Below are 17,516 nucleotides of genomic sequence, written 5' to 3'. Positions count from 1 at the left end.
CTATATGAGATAACTCAAGGCTTTTGACCTCGTTTTGGAAGATGGACACACCAATCATGAGTGACAAACTGCTGCAGCTGGTCATCTCGCTACTTTATCCTCTGGTGGATTTACAGTCTTTCACGGTCGCACTGACCAAAATGAAGGATAATCGTATGAGTTATGGGCCATTGTTAAAGTGTTCCAACCGATCCATTCGTTCCCAGTTGTGATGCAGTTTGAGAGCAAGGGAACAAAAAATTAAGGTGCAATATTCCAGGAATCCCTTCTGTGATGAATTTGCCAAAAGCGAAAGAGGATTTTGCGCTAGTCATAACAATAGTGTACTCAGTATTAAAGCATAACAAATTGTCAAAATGGCAGTACTACACCAAACAGTCTTTAGGGCTTTACTGTGAAATCGTACATTCTTCCTAAACTACCATGAACACTCTCTTCCTTTTCCTCCTGAACCATTTACCAGCTCACTGCACATCAAAAACATCTCCTGTGCCTTAGTTAAAGAAAGCCCAATCTATATTATGGCTAGTCAAACAATGGGATTATGTACTAAGTCGGTGTTTCGAGCATTTAAGCTATCTTATATCCAGACCATGGTGCACACATGACTTTTATTTTGGAGCACTTTGTCGCTTAAGCACTTAGCTAGCTCAGCATGGAGGTTTTGCAAATATTTTTCTTGATCCCAAGTAAAAACCATTCAATCATACCCACCATTCAGGGATTTATTTTTACAATGGGAAAGGTCTGAAGGTCTGAAGGCCTGCATACCGACAGCAGTGATCTCGTTACATTCCACAGTGCTCCTAAACATGAAGGGAAAAGAAACTCTATGCAGAGACTTGTAGCACAAGAAAAGGACCAGTCAGCAAAGGGTGTGATAATGAACGGTGACAAACAGTTACCCAACATTTTCAGGCATGGTGAGATACCGTGCAGCACTTCTGCTGTGAGTCCAGCCATGGACGTCTAGCTCAAGTTTAAAAGGGCACAAACTGCATCAACATGCTGGCTCGACCTTGGCTCTCTCTGCTCCCTTGCGGTCTCCAGCATAGAAGGACACCATAAAAGTCAGTGGTGTCACATAAATCAGATTGTTTAAAGACACAGTTATACTAATGATACTCTTCAACTTTGCACAGCAATGCCTTGCTGCATTCAAATGTAAAAACAAAACAAAACACGTGGGCAGTGACTAAAGCCCAGAAACAATTATAGACCGTCAAACAAACAGCCACTAATGTGGTTACTCACATCTGGGAGCCCTGAATAACAATCATTTAATCTCACTAAAGAGAAATACATCTTGGGTTTTTGAGAAAGAGATGCACTTTTATCAAAATTCAACAGACATGAACCAGGAATAGAATTCCTGTAGAAAAACGACATTTTTGTGCAGCATGGGGGGGGGGGGGGGGGGGGGGAACAAAACAGACAACTGGACTGTTGCCTATCTGGTTACAGTCTTTAAGGAAAGACCAGTAACAAAGTAGAATGGCTATGAGAAGAGGAACAATAGTACTGCAAAAAGAGCTAAATTTAAAATCTAAAGCTTGATGGTGACAACAGATAAACTGTAGCTTATACTTTACATGAAAACCAGATTCATGAATCCCTCTGAAGAGCTTCAGCTTCACACAAGGATGTCAAACTCATTTTACATCGTGAACCACATGCAGCCCACTTTGATCTTAAGTGGGCCAGCCCAGTGAAACTCATTTAGTCTTAATATGAGGAAAAGAATTACAATTTCCACAGTACATTTAATTTTTTCTATATGATAAATATGTAAAATTACTGAAAAAGCTATGATAGCCCAACGCATAGACATATTTTCAGTAGATCTTTCTATAGTAGGTAGTGAAAAACAGGAACTTTTCTGTTATCTAATTGTTTATCTATTACTTTACTTTGTTTAGTATAGTATGAATGGAAATTGGCGAGGTCTTTATCAATAGGAAAAGCAGTGAAACTTTCCAAACTACACTTAAATGTTCAAAATCTATGAACTCCTTCACATTTTCCACAGGCTTTCAGTGGGCCAGACTGGAAGTTTTGCTGAGCCTGTTCTGGCCACCGTTCTGGCCTTATGTTTTACACTTCTGACTTAACAAAAAGACAGTGAGAGATGGTCAGAAGCAGCAAGAAAGACATGATCAGATAAACTGTATGGAGACCATATAACTTGTTAAAGAAAAGCCTGTATGTGATATGGTCTGAAGGTTTCTTCCTTCTCTGATTTAAAGTTTCCACTCACGATCACATCCCTCTGAACTGCCAAGGTACCATGACTTATACAGTAAAAATGAAAAATATGACATTTTGGTTACCTTGTTATTTTTCTATTGTTCTTTCTTTAAATGCCAGAAGACACTTAAGACATTTTCTGCTTATAGCCCCTTGACCAGATGGCTTTAGTTCAAGTCTGTGTACATCACCGGCTGTGTGGAATTCAACAAGTGACCTTTAACAAGACTATTAATTCCAACAATAGCTCCAGGGTTGCTGCTCCGACCTTGAAACATGCGACTAAAAGAACTTCACAAAGCCAGAACAAGATTAAAGGAACAGTAAAGGTAAGAAGACCTCTGCACTAAAATAAATGAGGATTTGACCCATTTGGTTTCCTCTCTGAAGTAAATGTCCTGCATTTAATGCAATACTGAGGGAAAATTACAAAAGCATTATCAGAAAAATTCAACTTTTAGTACATAAAAAGTACTGAGCATCAAATACAGATACAGATATAAAGCACAGCGTTATAGTAGGTAGATAATCCTAACAATGTATTTACTGCCAAAACATATAATAAAGTAAAAAAAAGCTTCATGTTTTGCTATTTAATTTGACTGTGTAAAGTATTAAAATTGTACTCGATTACAGTACAGTTGTTACTTTTCACCCCAGTTTATTATACAATCATGACCCATGTGATATGACATCACAAAATATCTCAGTGAAAGATTCAGAAAACTTATGAAAAGCATGCTCAGTGGAAAAATAATCAATTATATCAGATAAGCTGATTAGAGTGAACTTCTCATTGTGTCCCCATTGTATTTCAGCACCAGCCACTAGACTGTGGAGGACGCGTCATGCACCGAAAGTCCCCACAGAAATAACTGACCTCATTATTTAGAGCTTTAATCAACTGTATAAGCCACACTAAAACCTAGGCGAGCTCTTTGACTGAAACAGACTCTGTTAGCAGTATTAGGGTGTATGTATTACTTTTTACAAAATCTCCTTGTTCTAACTGATCCCTTTGCTGTTCTATTATAAGGAGAAAATAATTGCTATTCAACTTTACCCCGCTCTGAATGGATTACTCGAAGAAACTTGGAATGATTGACTGAAAGCATTTGGATTGACTGAAAGCTTAACATGGCAGTGGCTGAGAAAAGCATGCCTTAGACCCTTAGAGAATAATGTTAATGATGATAGCTATCAGTACAGTACAGTTCTTCTTGAGTGATGTCTAGAACAAGCTGGTGCTTCTGGCATCGCAGTGACCACAAACTGAGCCAAGATATGAGCTTATGGCTCAGAACAAATGAAACTCATACTGTAACACAGAAAGAGCTATTTCAGCTCTTCTTTGGACTCAGCAAAGAAGTCTACCGCACACAGCATTATGCACATTGTGGGAATTGAGCAAACACCACTGGAAAACCTTTTACTTTGCTTTCAATGGTTTTACTTTAATATCACAGACTCCTCATATTTGTGTCAAATAACTCTAAAACAAGTTATCACATGATCCATTGGTTCAGTGATAACAGCATCACCTTTCACCAGATGGATCTGATACAAAAAGCATTTTTACAAGACATTTAAAGCTTCGTCAACATAGTAAAGTTTCATGTTACAAAGAGTGTTTGTCAGCCTCTCTGTCTATCTGCCTGTTTTCTAGTCAGATGTCAGCTGGTATGAAGACATCTGCCTTGCCAGGGGTCTGAAAGCCTTGGACGCCGCTGATCCCAGAGGATACCACTTGCCTACTGATGACAGGTGGGATATAAAGTACATCAGGGACCAAGTGACTAAATCCCTTTGGATATAGACAAGATGAGTAGAAGAGCTGGGTTTCTTTTTTGTTTTTTGTTTTTGAAACGGACCTTAGCACATACAAAAGGGACCAAAGAAGGTACACTATAAGTTTCCGCTTCACTGCTGAAACGCTCCAACATTTTCATACATGTTATTGACATGAAATGAAAGTGATACCATGCTTTCATAAGGTGTTATAGGTGGACACATTCCAAATCTTTTGGATCACTTTACCCTGTTGGACGGTTGGCTGCTGGGGAACATAATGATGTCCTAATATCAGATATAGATAGCAACCTTCGGAGGCCTAAGATGTACGCGTGTGCCAATTTGGTTGCTGTCTTGTGGACAAAGACAGAGACTTATATTATAGGTAGTTTTTATTTGCATTATAGACCTCATTCTGCTTTAATTGGGAACTGTGTTGTATTGAGGAGTAAATAAACAGTCTAAGAAAACAGAAGATTTACTCATAAATTAGCCGAATGATGTGGCTGTAACCAGTGTAAATACAGCCTTATAAATCAGCTGCTTCATCAGAACTGCTGTCAAATTTTGATTGGTTCTCAGAAATATTTAATGCAAACAAACAAACCACAAAATTACAGGACATCGATTTGCAAGCGAATATCACTGGTCTCCATCAGTCATGTCAAATTATGCGACTATTAAATATAACACTGTATCCACTGTGTTTTGTAAGTGGAGGCTGACCCTTTCAAAAATGTGATTTACTATCTATCAAAGGACTAGAAAGGCCTCTAGGCACCAGTTCCTGCTTAACCACATAGTTGAGGCACAAACACAAAAAAATAGTAATTATTGTCTTACACACAACCAGGGCACAATGCTGTCCTAAAACCAAAATAGATGACGGCTACAGACAACTATTGAGAGCGGAGGACTAATTGGCCCCTTTGAAGACATAAACACAATCCAATTCCTATACACAAACATGGACAAACCACATCAGAAGCTCTCCAAGGGGGAATCACCACATGCAGCTGCAGAGGAATGCTGTTGAGAGCTGTCCGAAATGATGAGTGAATCTTTGAGTGAAGTGTGGCTACACACATTCATCCTTGGCCACATTCTCCACTGTGGCTTCAGGTTGTTGTTTTTCTCTTTTCTTTTTTTTTTTTTTAACATCTTAACAGAGAGCAAACAGGGGCTGACAGCTGTGAGAAGCGTGTGGACCGCAGCAATAAGTGCGTTATAATGGCAACTTGTGTGAGGAGCACGCTCAAATCTTTACAAGGGTTATTCATCCAGAGCTCAAGAACGTGACAACATTACGACAAAAGGCTATGTGTTTGACCACCGCAGGAGTGCTCGGAAGGACTGATCAATATATCAGAGCTGTCACTCAGTGAACAGAGTCATTCATTAAAGCGATCCTATTAATGAGCCACCAGTCTCCAATGATCCACCTTGTACTCTTAAGTTATTGTCTTTGCCCTTGGGACTTTTTGACCTGACCCGTATTTGGTACATGTAGTACCACCAATAGCGCCTGTGTCCACCTCCCACCAACTTAAGCATTGCCCCTGGACAGGAGGAATCAACTGACAGCCCCACACCCTTCATCCAGCAGCCCATTTAGGGCCAATCACAGAGAAATATAGCTGCCTGAGTGCTTACAGGCTAATAATCTCTAAATAGCTACCCACCAGCAAATGCCCCCTAGGTATCCACTGATGACAGTTATCATTCACAATGAAAAACAACAGTGGCGTATCAGAGTGTGTGGAAATGGAAAGAAACAGGCTGGATGGAAAACAGGATGGGCCTTAAAAGTGACTTTTAGGTTATGTGGAGAGTTTATTGGCCCAAACAAAACATCCAACATTATTACTATGACTGTGTGTCTGTGTGTGCCTGTGTGTAAAAGCCACAACAATAATTTCTATTTAGCATTTTACGTCGTACATGAATGAGTGTGTTTGGGGAACAATGACAGGGATAAAATATGTCTGTTTTCAAAAAAAGAAACTGAAGGTAATCTCTGAAGGTTTCTTCTCCTCTTTATGCACCTTGTTAGAAGGTGAAGGACTGCCAGAGCCCCCATATTGGAAACATAAGAGAATACTCCAGTGTCAGATCAATGTTTTTTAAATCCCATATTTATGTTTTATTTCATAACTTAAAATGAGTAGATAAATCAGTATTAAAATGTAGCAACAGGAGGGGTGAGACTGTGAGTGTTGTATATTTTCAAAAGCCAACTAGTGCAGTGAACAGAGGTGTTTTTACTTGATTGCATTTTTTTGTTCTGATCACTTACTGATCCACTAAGCACTTATTTAGACATCAGCTGTGTTTTTCATGATTACGTCTTGCTGATTGCCACCATCATTCCCACAACTTCATACTATTTGTTGTAGTGAGGAGCAAAACCTGTGCATTCCACCATGCTGTGCGCACTGACCCTCATTTCAACACTCCATATCTGTGATTTTTCATTGTGAGTTACTAAAAAACACGCTACTGCTCTGTTCAGAATGACTGATGAGCTTCTACTACGGAGACAAAAGAGGGCGAGCACCTATCATTCATAAACATAACATAAAAGAAGCCAAATATGTCATTCAGATACATTATTACATCCACAGAGAATGCAGAGCTATAAAACAGAGTCCGCTGGTTTCTAGTTGTTTATGCTGAGACGATCATGCCTCTGAATATGTTTATATGCTCCATTTTAGGCAAACCTATACTTTTTTTTGCATGAACACTGATGAACATCATCCTAAGCAGATGGTTTCAATGGTTCTTAAAGCCCTCCTCTTTAAGGCACCGAGTGGTCCTAAGCTTTGTTGAACAGGATCTCAGTGGGCATGTGTATTTATGGATCCCTTTGTCTTAATGGTTAATCTCTCATTCAAGTATGAAGTAATCAGAAGTAAGCCAGGTCAGCTTAGCTGCCACCGAAACCTTTGATTCCTCAATGGCTAATCATGAGCCACAGCCAAGAAGGCTGTAAAACTACACGTTCCACCAGTGAAGTCTTGAGAAAATCATGGGTTGATTAAGAAGTTGGTAAGTTTGAGATGAAGGATTCTGGATCCTGTCCAGAGTGTGTAAAAGCAGATTAGACCTAACAAAAGTGTGATGTTTACTCGGCCTCTGCAGTTAGAACTTGTGCAACAAAGTCTGTAACGTTTGGGAGGATCTGAATCGAGGGCGACACAGACAATTCTAACAAAAAGTTGACACCGAAAAGGAATTTCCTGCCGTGTGGTGTTATCCGAAAAACAACAGAATCTTCCACTGTGTTACTTCAACAGCTCAAATTTAACAATGGAGATGCTGATAAAATACTTAGGTTTCTGGTAAGTAAGCCAAGTGCTGATGTGAGGAGATTCCCTATTCACTCTATAGAAAGGCTATCACTTCAACAGAGTTCAGGGGGAGGCCTGGCAGTCTGACTGAAGTGGATCAGAAATGTAGGCTCCAGAAAACAGTCAAGGGTTTTGTTTTTTTTAATTAAATAGTGACCTACTGATCAATTTCAATCTGTCTGTAAGGTGTTTTCTTGATTCCTGCCATTACTGTAGTTACTTTTCAACCCCCAACCTCCGTCCAATGAGAGCTGAGAATGGGTTCTTTAACTCTACATGTTGTTTTATTACTAAACTCTGAAAAAATGTAACAAATGTAAGAAACACAACAACAAAGAATGGGCAATAAAACAAGCATAAAAGAAAGAGAAGAAAAGAGAAGAATCTGAATATGAAACACTACAAGGATGTCTCTACTCACCGTACTGGCAGCTGGGGCCGCTGAACCCTGCGGGACAATCACAGAGCTGGGTGGATCCTTCCCGACACTGGCCCCTGTTGAAGCAAACACCGTAGCTACACGCCGCTGCATGTGGAAAGACAAGAGGAAAGAACAAATAGATGAGAGAAGCAGAGACACCTGGCTGTTGTCAGGATAAGTCAGCATCTGCGATTTCTTAAACTGACCTCTTTCTATCAAAAACTTATCACCAGCCTATTAACTTCTGACTTAAGAGGAACCTGAATTCTCCTCCATTCACACTAACAAATGTAAGTGGAATCTGCCCCTTGGCTTTGAGAAGACAAACAAGGTTTTTTCACCAAGAAATTTCTAAACAGTAGTTTCCGTGACTTTTAAATATGATTGATCACAACAGCTTGTATGACTTTCACGGGAAACTGCCCTCTTCCTCACGCAGTCAGAGAACATCACCTGGAAATGTCATCGATCGCAGAGCTGAACTTTTGTTTATTGTCGTAAACTGTGACTGTACAGATGTGTCGTGGTGAGTTACGATTGAAATTCACAGAGGCACAGGTCAGGCTCATCCATCTCTTTGACAAGCGACCCCGAGTCCTTAAATCCCCGTGAGTCAAACTGTTAAGATGAGAAATTTAAGGAATCCCAGAACTTATAAACAGTGGGAGCCACTTTGAGTAGCATGTGAATTCACCTCAAAGGTAAACGATCACATTCCATAAACTCTCACAACACTCACATTAACCATGACAGCCCTCCAGCTCGAACTGTGCCTGTACTCATGTAGTACATGGGTGCTGCAGTGTACCTGTCTACATGTATGCTCATGTGTGTGGAGAGTAATATCTATGTGAAGCCACACACAGCTGTTTAAGCCAGACCTGCACTGTCCTGAGCAGAATACAGTACTTAGTGATGACAGGTTCAAAGGACTTATGCCTATCATTGCAGTTCCTGCAGCATGTGGACACTGGGAGTCAACAAAACACAGTCGAGCCAGCTAATCATCCAAGGAATCCAAATGGCAATCCTTCATAAGATGATTGCAAAGAGGTCAGCCAGTTTAACTTAGCATCTTGTGCCACATGTGCATTTTTGTCTGTTTAATCCAACCAGAAACAGCATATCCAATCATCATCAGGCTGGTGGTTCCGATGCCCTTTATTAGCCATATACGGTCATAGTGAGGGTCTCAGCATGCCCGGTACAGCTTAAACAGAAACAGCAGTATGATTTCTAAAAAAATAAAAAATAAAACTGGCAACTCACATTTTAGTTGTGTTATGCACTGTACTTTCATACTGTGTTTTACATTTCAACTAAAAAATGTAACACCTAAAAAATGTAACAGTCAGAACACCAAAAGATTCGCTCTTTTGTTTTCTGTTTAACAGACAGCTAGGCAGAAATATCAAAATGAAGACGTGAGACTGTACTAAAAAACAGGATTTAGGTGATGGTGAGGTAACTTTGGATTTAATCTCGGTCCTTTAGTGTCATGGCATTGGTTCACTTCTTACTGTTTGAGCAACAAGCAGTAAGAAGTGCTACACACTCAACCTGTTCTTGAGTAAGTTAGTGAGATAACAGACATGTATCAGTATCTCCTACTCACGAATCAAATGGCATCACCAGTTGTAGAAGATCTCAAGGAGTTTGGCAGCCAGAAGGTGAGATGTCTCTTAGGAATGCAAGACTGTTCTCGGCCTGTCTGAATACTTTGGCTTTCTCTGAGATCTACATTCTCAGTGAAGTGCTTATCTTTGATTAAAGCAGAGACTGACCTAATAACATTTGCACAAAAGCCAACTTACCGGTTTCAATTACCCTTTTATTTTTGTTCTTTACTTACTTGATTCTCTGAAACTGTGTTGAGCATTTTCCAGTATTTCCAAATATTATTGGACTAAATTACTCACTCATTTTTAAAGAAAATAATCATTAAATGATTAATCAATCATTTAGAATGCCAGTAGTTGCACCCTTACTCAATAACATTCATAACATTTACTAACTTTCAACAGATGTACGATAAAAAGACAGAAGATCAGCTTAGGCAAGGGAGAGATGCCTCGGGGTGTGAAAATATAAGATGGCTTAAGTGTATCTGCAATCAGGCTTTAGCTGCACTTTGGGGAGTAACATAACTTTTCCAGACAAAGGCGATGGATGTCAAGAAGCAGTTTCTCCAATAAACACAGATGAGCCGGAACAATTTCATGTATGTCTCTCAGCAGATTCAGTTGGCTCTGTGGAGACAGCCACTCAGCCTAAACATCCGCTTGTCATCTGGCTCCGTTTGCAGACACCTGCTTAAAAGTTGGATCATCCAGATCACTTGCACCACACATCCCATACATATACACCAGAAACACATCAATGACTTTTTCTTGCTTATATCACAAAATGCACCAGCACTCTAAATGCATCTATGTTGTGGTCATCATCTTATAATTCAACAGTATCTCCTAATGCTGATGACTTCTAGGTCCTGAAGATTGTGTGACTAATGAAGCTGAAGCTGAACATACCTTCATCTGTACCTCTGTTATTATATAATATGCAGGAACTCTGATGTGGTGAAATTAACAGGTGACAGACAAGCAGTAACATTTTTTGGACACTGATATTAGCACCAGCTGTGAGAGATCAAATTATTTTGATATCCCACATTCCTCGTTACAGTTGGGGGGAAAAAAGTGTTAAATGTACAAAATCACCAAGCACAAATGAAAACGTCAGGTCCCTCAGAGAGACTTCAGACTAAGCGACGACAAGGAGACTGTACATTCCCTCTTCAGAGGTTGCTGGCAGCTAACCAGGGCATTTTTGGGCAGCCCCCTTCCTAAACCCTTTACGGTGCTTAATCTTCCCTGAAATAATTCCTTAATGTGGCATGCAGCGTGGCATAAAGCCCAATCTCATCTTTTTTCCTGTGAAAGCCTCCACTCTTTTACACAGACACCTTACAAAAAAGGAGAGACAGAAAGAGCGGGGGGTCAGCGACTCGCACGGAGGAGCTGAAAACCAACAAGCAGGTGTTGCCCTTACAGCTCCTGAGTGAATCAAGACGGAGGCTCCCCTATGTTTGTTTAGACTCTGTCGATCTGTTTGACCCCAAGAGCGCAACCCAGTTGGAAACTGGAGTCAGGGTGATTCATGGACACAAAGGCCTGTGCATAAGCCTGAGTTTGGGGCCATAAATGGTACAGATATTCTGAGGCTACAAATCCCATTTCTCTATTCAGTGATATGTGTCATTTCAAAGAGCTCTTGTGAAAAACAGGGCTATGCCAGATATTCTCTAACAGGTTTCTTTGAAAAACTTTAAATATCATTTATTATTATTATTACTACATTGTAAGTACTGTGTTTAAATTTAGTCAAGGAAGAGAAGTCAGCAGGCAATCTGTGCAGCATCATACAATTCTGCTCTCTCTTGCTCTGTTTGGGAGCACCATCCCACTTTTTCACGTAAGACACAATAGTGAGTAAGAATAGAATCACCCGTGATGAATCATAATGCCCATTTGAGCTGGATACCAGGTCAGTTTGACAATAAATAATAAAAATGTACTAAACAGCTGTGTGACAATGAAACACATAGACAGACATAATGTTTAGTGTTCGTATTTACTGGTACGTAGAGGAGAGTGTCATTCAGGGTAAAAAGATCCCCATAATGGGAAGTATTTGGCCAACTCAAACTTACTTTCACTTTGCACTGTGCAGCACATGTGAGTTGTGTGATAATAACATGTGTGTCACTAAGACTAAACAGGAAATATTGCATATACATACAGAGCACCGTAGGTCTGCATTCTTCCCCATACTAATTTGAATAGTTAGCTATACTATGAGCTTATTGCAGTTTTACTTATTGCTGATGATTTCCACTGAAAAACAATGTTATGGAATAGAACTATTTTTTTACAGCCTGACTATTAAATACTGTACCAATTCTAACCTCATAGCAAGACTTAACTATATGCAATTTAACCAACAAAATGATTTTAAGGAATGATGTCTTTGGTGAAGTCAGTCTTCCAACACCGGCCACATGTTACTGATTAGATCAAAAGGAATGTTGGGGTAACCAAAGGCAGCGTTTCAATGAACCAAAGAATCTGAACTACACTGTGGTTTTGTTGTGTATTACACCAAGTAATGTCTCCCTTAATTTTGGTCTATTTCTCTGCATGTGTGCGGGTCTGTGACTGTTCGTGTTCAGATATGCAAAAAGTAGTTCCACCGACCAACAAAAAAGACCACCCATGGGTAGACAGAAGACCATTTTGACTTTTTCTGGCCACTGAGTTTTTTTCACTTGTAGATACTTTGGCCAGTGTGGCCACAAAAGAGGCCAGTTCCTATTCAGCAGTTAACGAGGACGACAAACTGGAGAAGCCATTGTCCCTGCTCCTCAGCCCCTTTCACAAAGCCTGCTTGTTGCCGTCAATCAACATAGCTGCTCGTTTCCACTGCTGGATAACCCTGTCCATCCTCAACCCTCGTGTAGCTACTTGTTAAAGTGGAGCAGTTTAATTTACTGACTGAGTGGCTCTCCAAACACGTAAGTAGAGGAAGTCACCATCACTGAGTTAAGAGGGCTTCAGTTCACAGTAGAACCAAATACTCATTTGGAAAACTGGAGCCTTTTCAGAACATACAGACGTCAGCCAGGCACAATAATCTGTACCTTTATTATTAAACAGTGCAGATCGAACAGCACGTTCTGCCTCCACAAGCCACCTGTCTGACTTTTGGTAGAGAACAGCCATGAAATGCATTAAGAAAACAATAGACAGGGGGCTCTAAGATCTCAGACAGAGGGGCATAAAGTGAAAAGAGTGGCTTTAAAAAAGGTTTAGTCTTTCAGTTTGACTCTCTCCTGTGAGCATTCTTTGTGCCATAATAGTTGAAAACACCAGAACTTGGAGAGACTTGGAAAGCAAAAATGCCAAATCTCAGGTATTTGCAAACTGCACAAGAACTATGAATCAATGCTATTATGTGAATGGAAAATACATAAACCCATCATAATTAGATGATAATAGCCTGAAACTAAAAGATATGGAAAACAAGAGGGAGGGAGTCAAACTGGAAGAACAAAACGTAAAAGCAATCAAACGTTTTCTGTGCTGTGGTATACTCGTTCTCCAAATATGTAATTATGTTAAGTGAAGAATGCTGGAGCGCAGAACAGCTGAGACCATGGGCTGCAAAACTGTGCAAGGGATGGATAGAAATGGGACAGAATAAACACAGGTGAATTTTAATGAAAAACCAAGAGGGGGACTCGACTTACTAACGTGTCAACTTAGAACGCAGAACCAGACCCTTAACTGTCTGACAATAAAGTGAGGGCATTAGCATAATTACCTTACAACGACTGACTGGTTGATTTTTATTGGGGAACACACACAGAGAAAAGACAGACAACAAAGGACATTTTTTTTTAAACCCTCAAAAACAGCAGGCAGTAAATCACTATCTGAACTCAAAGCATTCCCATCTTCCACTCATTTGGGGTTTTCAGAGGATTTGCTAAAGCTGTACATTTCGCAAAGCAGATTTTCCCTTTTGGATGTCGGAGGTGCTGTTGAAAACAGACACACAGATTGCATTGTGCTGACTGAGGTACAGTACAGATAGCACATAGCAAAGTGTGCAGGAGTGGGAGGATTGTGGCCTGAGCTTCCTTTTATCCCAGTTCAATGGCTCAGAGAATAGGGTGATTAGTTTGTCCCATCTCAAAGTGCTGCCTCGTCTTTGGTTACCGAGATAAAAGCCCTCCCTCATGTTGAAGAGACCGGCCATTGTCACGCGAAACAGAGAAACAACCCCCTCCCTGTCTAACTTAAGTGAGGGGAGACACTGTGCAGTCATGAGGAATGTCTCTTTAAGACATTTCGTTTGGAGTGTTTTAAAACAAACCAGGCTCATTTAGGAGCGACTGTGCAATGCCTCCTAATATAATTTAATAATGCAACATTCTCCCTGGAAACAAAGAGGCTCTTTGAAAAGGACATAGAGACCATAATAAGGCACTAATGACAGGAACATCCAGGATATCTTCTCCAACTCCCAGTCCCATTCACTTCCCATCAGACGTCTATCCCACAGAGTAATCTGCCTGGGCTGCGGGTGTAAGGGGCTGGGCATTAAGAACGTGGTTCAGTTCCAGGTGGGGAAGGATGACAGGAAAGTGGGAACTTTCTTGTCAGTCTACCTGACATGGACAAACTGTTTACAGGAAGGCTTTACCAAGGGTCTCTGTGTGGTATGCAGGCTATGCGATCTGGATCACTGGCTGTAAAATCCCATCAAAGGAGACTGCTTGGTCTCAGTGGTGTGAAGCTAAGCTTAACCAGGAGGAGATGAGCTGTTGGCAGTCTCAATATGACCAGAGGAACTACTTTTCCATACATGGATTTGGTGGTGGGAACATTCATTCGTTTTCTTTGTTCTTCTTGTGCAAATCAGAAGGTGGTCTCTCTAATCTTCGGGAGGCCTTAAATGTGACAGGTCGCAGGTGCTTTTGACCTGCACTACCATGTCACACATCTAATTGAGAAAAGAGGTGATGTCTACAACAACAGCTCTGTGGATGTGAGCCAAGAATTAAATGTAGGGTCACAGCTAGACCAGTTGGAGCTTAACTAGGCTGTAGTAAATATCCAGCTGAGAAAGAGTGGACTGCCAGACAGGCTATCTATCATAAACTAAAGTAGCACTGTAGAGCCATGTCCTCATTGAGACTGTAAATGTCTTTTGCCGAGTGCAACCACTACAATGGAAGTCCCAGTATCCACATTTGAACCTAGCTGGAGTACTGCAGTGACACAAGTCCATGACACTGACCGATAACATCTGCTCAAAAGTGGGTGGGCAAAGAACCTCTAGACCTTTTTGACCTTTCCTTGAACCCTTTTCATTGAGAAGTCTGGGCCAGTGGTTAGGCGATGTTTAAAGCTCCCTTCTTCCTGCTTAGTCAGAAAAGAGATATTGTCTTTTCTACCTGCCTGTCTGCAGACGCTGTTTCACACAAGAAGGTCAAAGTCAATGGAAAGAAAAAAACAAACCTCATAAAGGATAGAAAAACTGATGGCACTTACAATAAAGACAGCCCGCCTCTCCGTTTAGTTGGGACCATCCAGGGCAACACTTGTACACAGTCTGGTAATCCTGTTTGTACACTTGTCTGTATGCAGTGTAGTAGGCTGTCCTGTTAACACGACAAACTTCATGTTAAAAAACGTTCAATCACATTCAGTCTGAATTGCAGCCACGAGCGATACTAAAACTAACATGTCATTACACAACAGCAGAGCGTTGCTTTGTGTGTGTACAAACGAACAGGAGTATCTCGCCAAATATTTATGAGGGTAATCTTTAATTTTTTTCGCGTGGCACACTGATCAAACAGCTCAGGGCCTTTGAAGTATCATGTCTTATAATGTTCAGCACAAATCCGCTTCAAGGCACTGTTTTAAAGTGTGAGAACAGCAGACTGTACTTCAGAGAACAGTGCCTCTCCCTGTACTTTGGGACCCTTGTCATTGCTCCACAGTTATTATGCATTGTGAAAACGTTTTGTTTACAGCGGGTAATTGTGGGCTTAGCAGCCTTTAAAGCAGCCTTTGAATTTGTAACGCAGCAGCTAATGTGGGGAAAGCAAGCGTGAGCAACACAGCAGAAGACTCCCAGAGAAAGACGAAAATGTTAGGATTGGGTCTCTCTTTTAAAGGAATGTTTGCTGCCAAGACATCCGTATGTTAAATAGCTGCTGATGTGGGGCTACACCTTGCACTTAACTCTATAACAGGTTGAAAAGCTGTGATTACAGAACAGGGGTGAGAGAGATGAAGAGGGAAGTGGAAGGTGGATCTCATGTTTGGAAATGGAGTTTAAACGAAGAATCCTGGCCTCTCCGATAAATTCTTTCGGTTGCATGAGTCACAGAGACTACTTCAAAACAAGTAATTAATGCTTTGCTCTAGCCAGAGCTTAATCAGCAAAGCACTACATCCCCTGCAGGTGAGGTCAGGAGTGCTCGCAGAAGAGGAGAATCAGAGGCTTTGAGTACAGAAAGGGGGGAGCAGACAGATGAGAAATAACAAGTCTTACTTACCTTCTCTCATAGCCCATGCACCACGACTGCCCCACACAGCCTTGCTTCCAAACTTTGACCATGCGTGTGAAGGCCTGCACACATGGCTGCCTTTGGGCGACCAGCGTCACCTCCTTCTCCGCACACACATTGGGCCTGGGAAAAAAAAAGATTGGTAAAGAAATACTTAACATGACAAAATGTTGAGCAGTGTTTTCACAGATGTACAGACGACAGCAAAGCAATTTATGAGCACTTAAAGAGATGTTGCGGCAAAGACAGGCGGGAAAAAGAAAAAAACTTGCTTGAGGCGTTTTCTAGTTGTCAACAATGCAATTCCTGTGAGGGCATTACCTGTGCTAAGGTGTGTGATGACCAGTTATTGGTATTTCTAAAGACTTAAGGGGAATTCCTCGTGCATCACCTTTCAGGACGATAAGATACAAAGTAAACCTGCTCTGACTTAAATTCGATATTCAGTGGAACTGTTAAAGTGTTTGCGCAGCAGCATCGCTCCAAGACAGAAAGAAAGAAAGAACACAAAACAGATCTCAACACAGGTAAAATAAGGTGAGCCTTGAAACACTTAAGTTTAAGTTAACTGCACCATTCACTGCACCTCACAGGGGAGCCTTCTTAAAATAAAGTCCAAAACGATCTTTGATACATTTACTTTTTCCATAACTCTCCAAGGATAGAAAGACAGCCTCAGCACATGGGGATCAGCGGGAATCCTAAGACAACATCAACATCCGGCTGCTCGTCTCATAAATAACAGTGATCACTATCACCTTCGGCTGTACACATAATTTAATGTGAAAGACCTTATTGTTAGTGGCAGGGAGCAGCACAGAAACCACTGTCACACAATTCCAGCTCCGCATGTATTATTTTAGGGTTTAAAATAGCAGTTATACTTCACTGGCTCATCACTGTGAAAGAAACAGTCATGGACAGAGTTAGGAATGCTTTGCATACCACACAGAGCCACATGGAGTCAGTGCATTCATATAAAATACACTGGCAGCATTCCTGCAAACCACTAAAGACCGTGATGAAAGTGCACAGCAGCAAAATTAATTGGATTGATAAAGCACCGACACGTGATGAGCCAAATAATCAGTAGTGGCTGACACTGTTAACGGATTGGTCTGTGTGCAAATTAGCTTATATTTACAGAACAGTAGGTGATATTTATCTATTGCTTCACACTCAGTGTGCACTAAATAAATGTCAGTGATAAATAGCTAAAAGAAATAGCCTGATATTTCTTTATGATATACTTTCATTTCCCTGGATCACTAGTGGGAGTAATAAATAAGATAACATACAAATAACAAATAAAAACAAAAGGAAAAATATTGTGTTGCACTTTATAATAATGTTACACTATTAACCATTATTTAAGTATTAATAAGGTATTAGCAATTTTTTTAATTTATCATTCACATAGCATTGCTCCCCTTAGTATGCTATTTATAAACATAGACATATTTTTATAACAATGATTATGACTATGATTATCACTAGCAGTGATTTAGTAGCAGCGATAGCTGTACATGGTGTTATAGTAACAGATGGATAAACACAT

At 40.6% G+C, this 17,516-nt stretch overlaps 1 protein-coding gene across 2 annotated transcripts in view; it reads right to left on the bottom strand.

Annotated features, from left to right (window-relative positions):
* The window catches only part of megf6b (multiple EGF-like-domains 6b), a 60,297-nt gene that overhangs the window by 41,984 nt on the left and 797 nt on the right, over window positions 1-17,516 (bottom strand). For both annotated transcript variants that reach the window (XM_084928698.1, XM_084928699.1), the window contains exons 2-4: window positions 15,947-16,081; window positions 14,931-15,040; window positions 7,813-7,917 (exon numbers count right to left, since the gene is read on the bottom strand). In XM_084928698.1, the coding sequence (XP_084784824.1) occupies window positions 7,813-7,917; window positions 14,931-15,040; window positions 15,947-16,081 (350 nt within the window). The remainder of the gene's footprint in view (window positions 1-7,812; window positions 7,918-14,930; window positions 15,041-15,946; window positions 16,082-17,516) is intronic.

The sequence above is a fragment of the Perissodus microlepis genome, chromosome 5 (assembly GCF_051167445.1).
Source record: "Perissodus microlepis isolate ML-2025 ecotype Zambia chromosome 5, ASM5116744v1, whole genome shotgun sequence".
Classification (NCBI taxonomy): Eukaryota; Metazoa; Chordata; class Actinopteri; order Cichliformes; family Cichlidae; genus Perissodus; species Perissodus microlepis.
The sequence above is the reverse complement of the archived record's forward strand: the minus strand, read 5'-3'. Positions and strand labels throughout refer to the sequence as shown.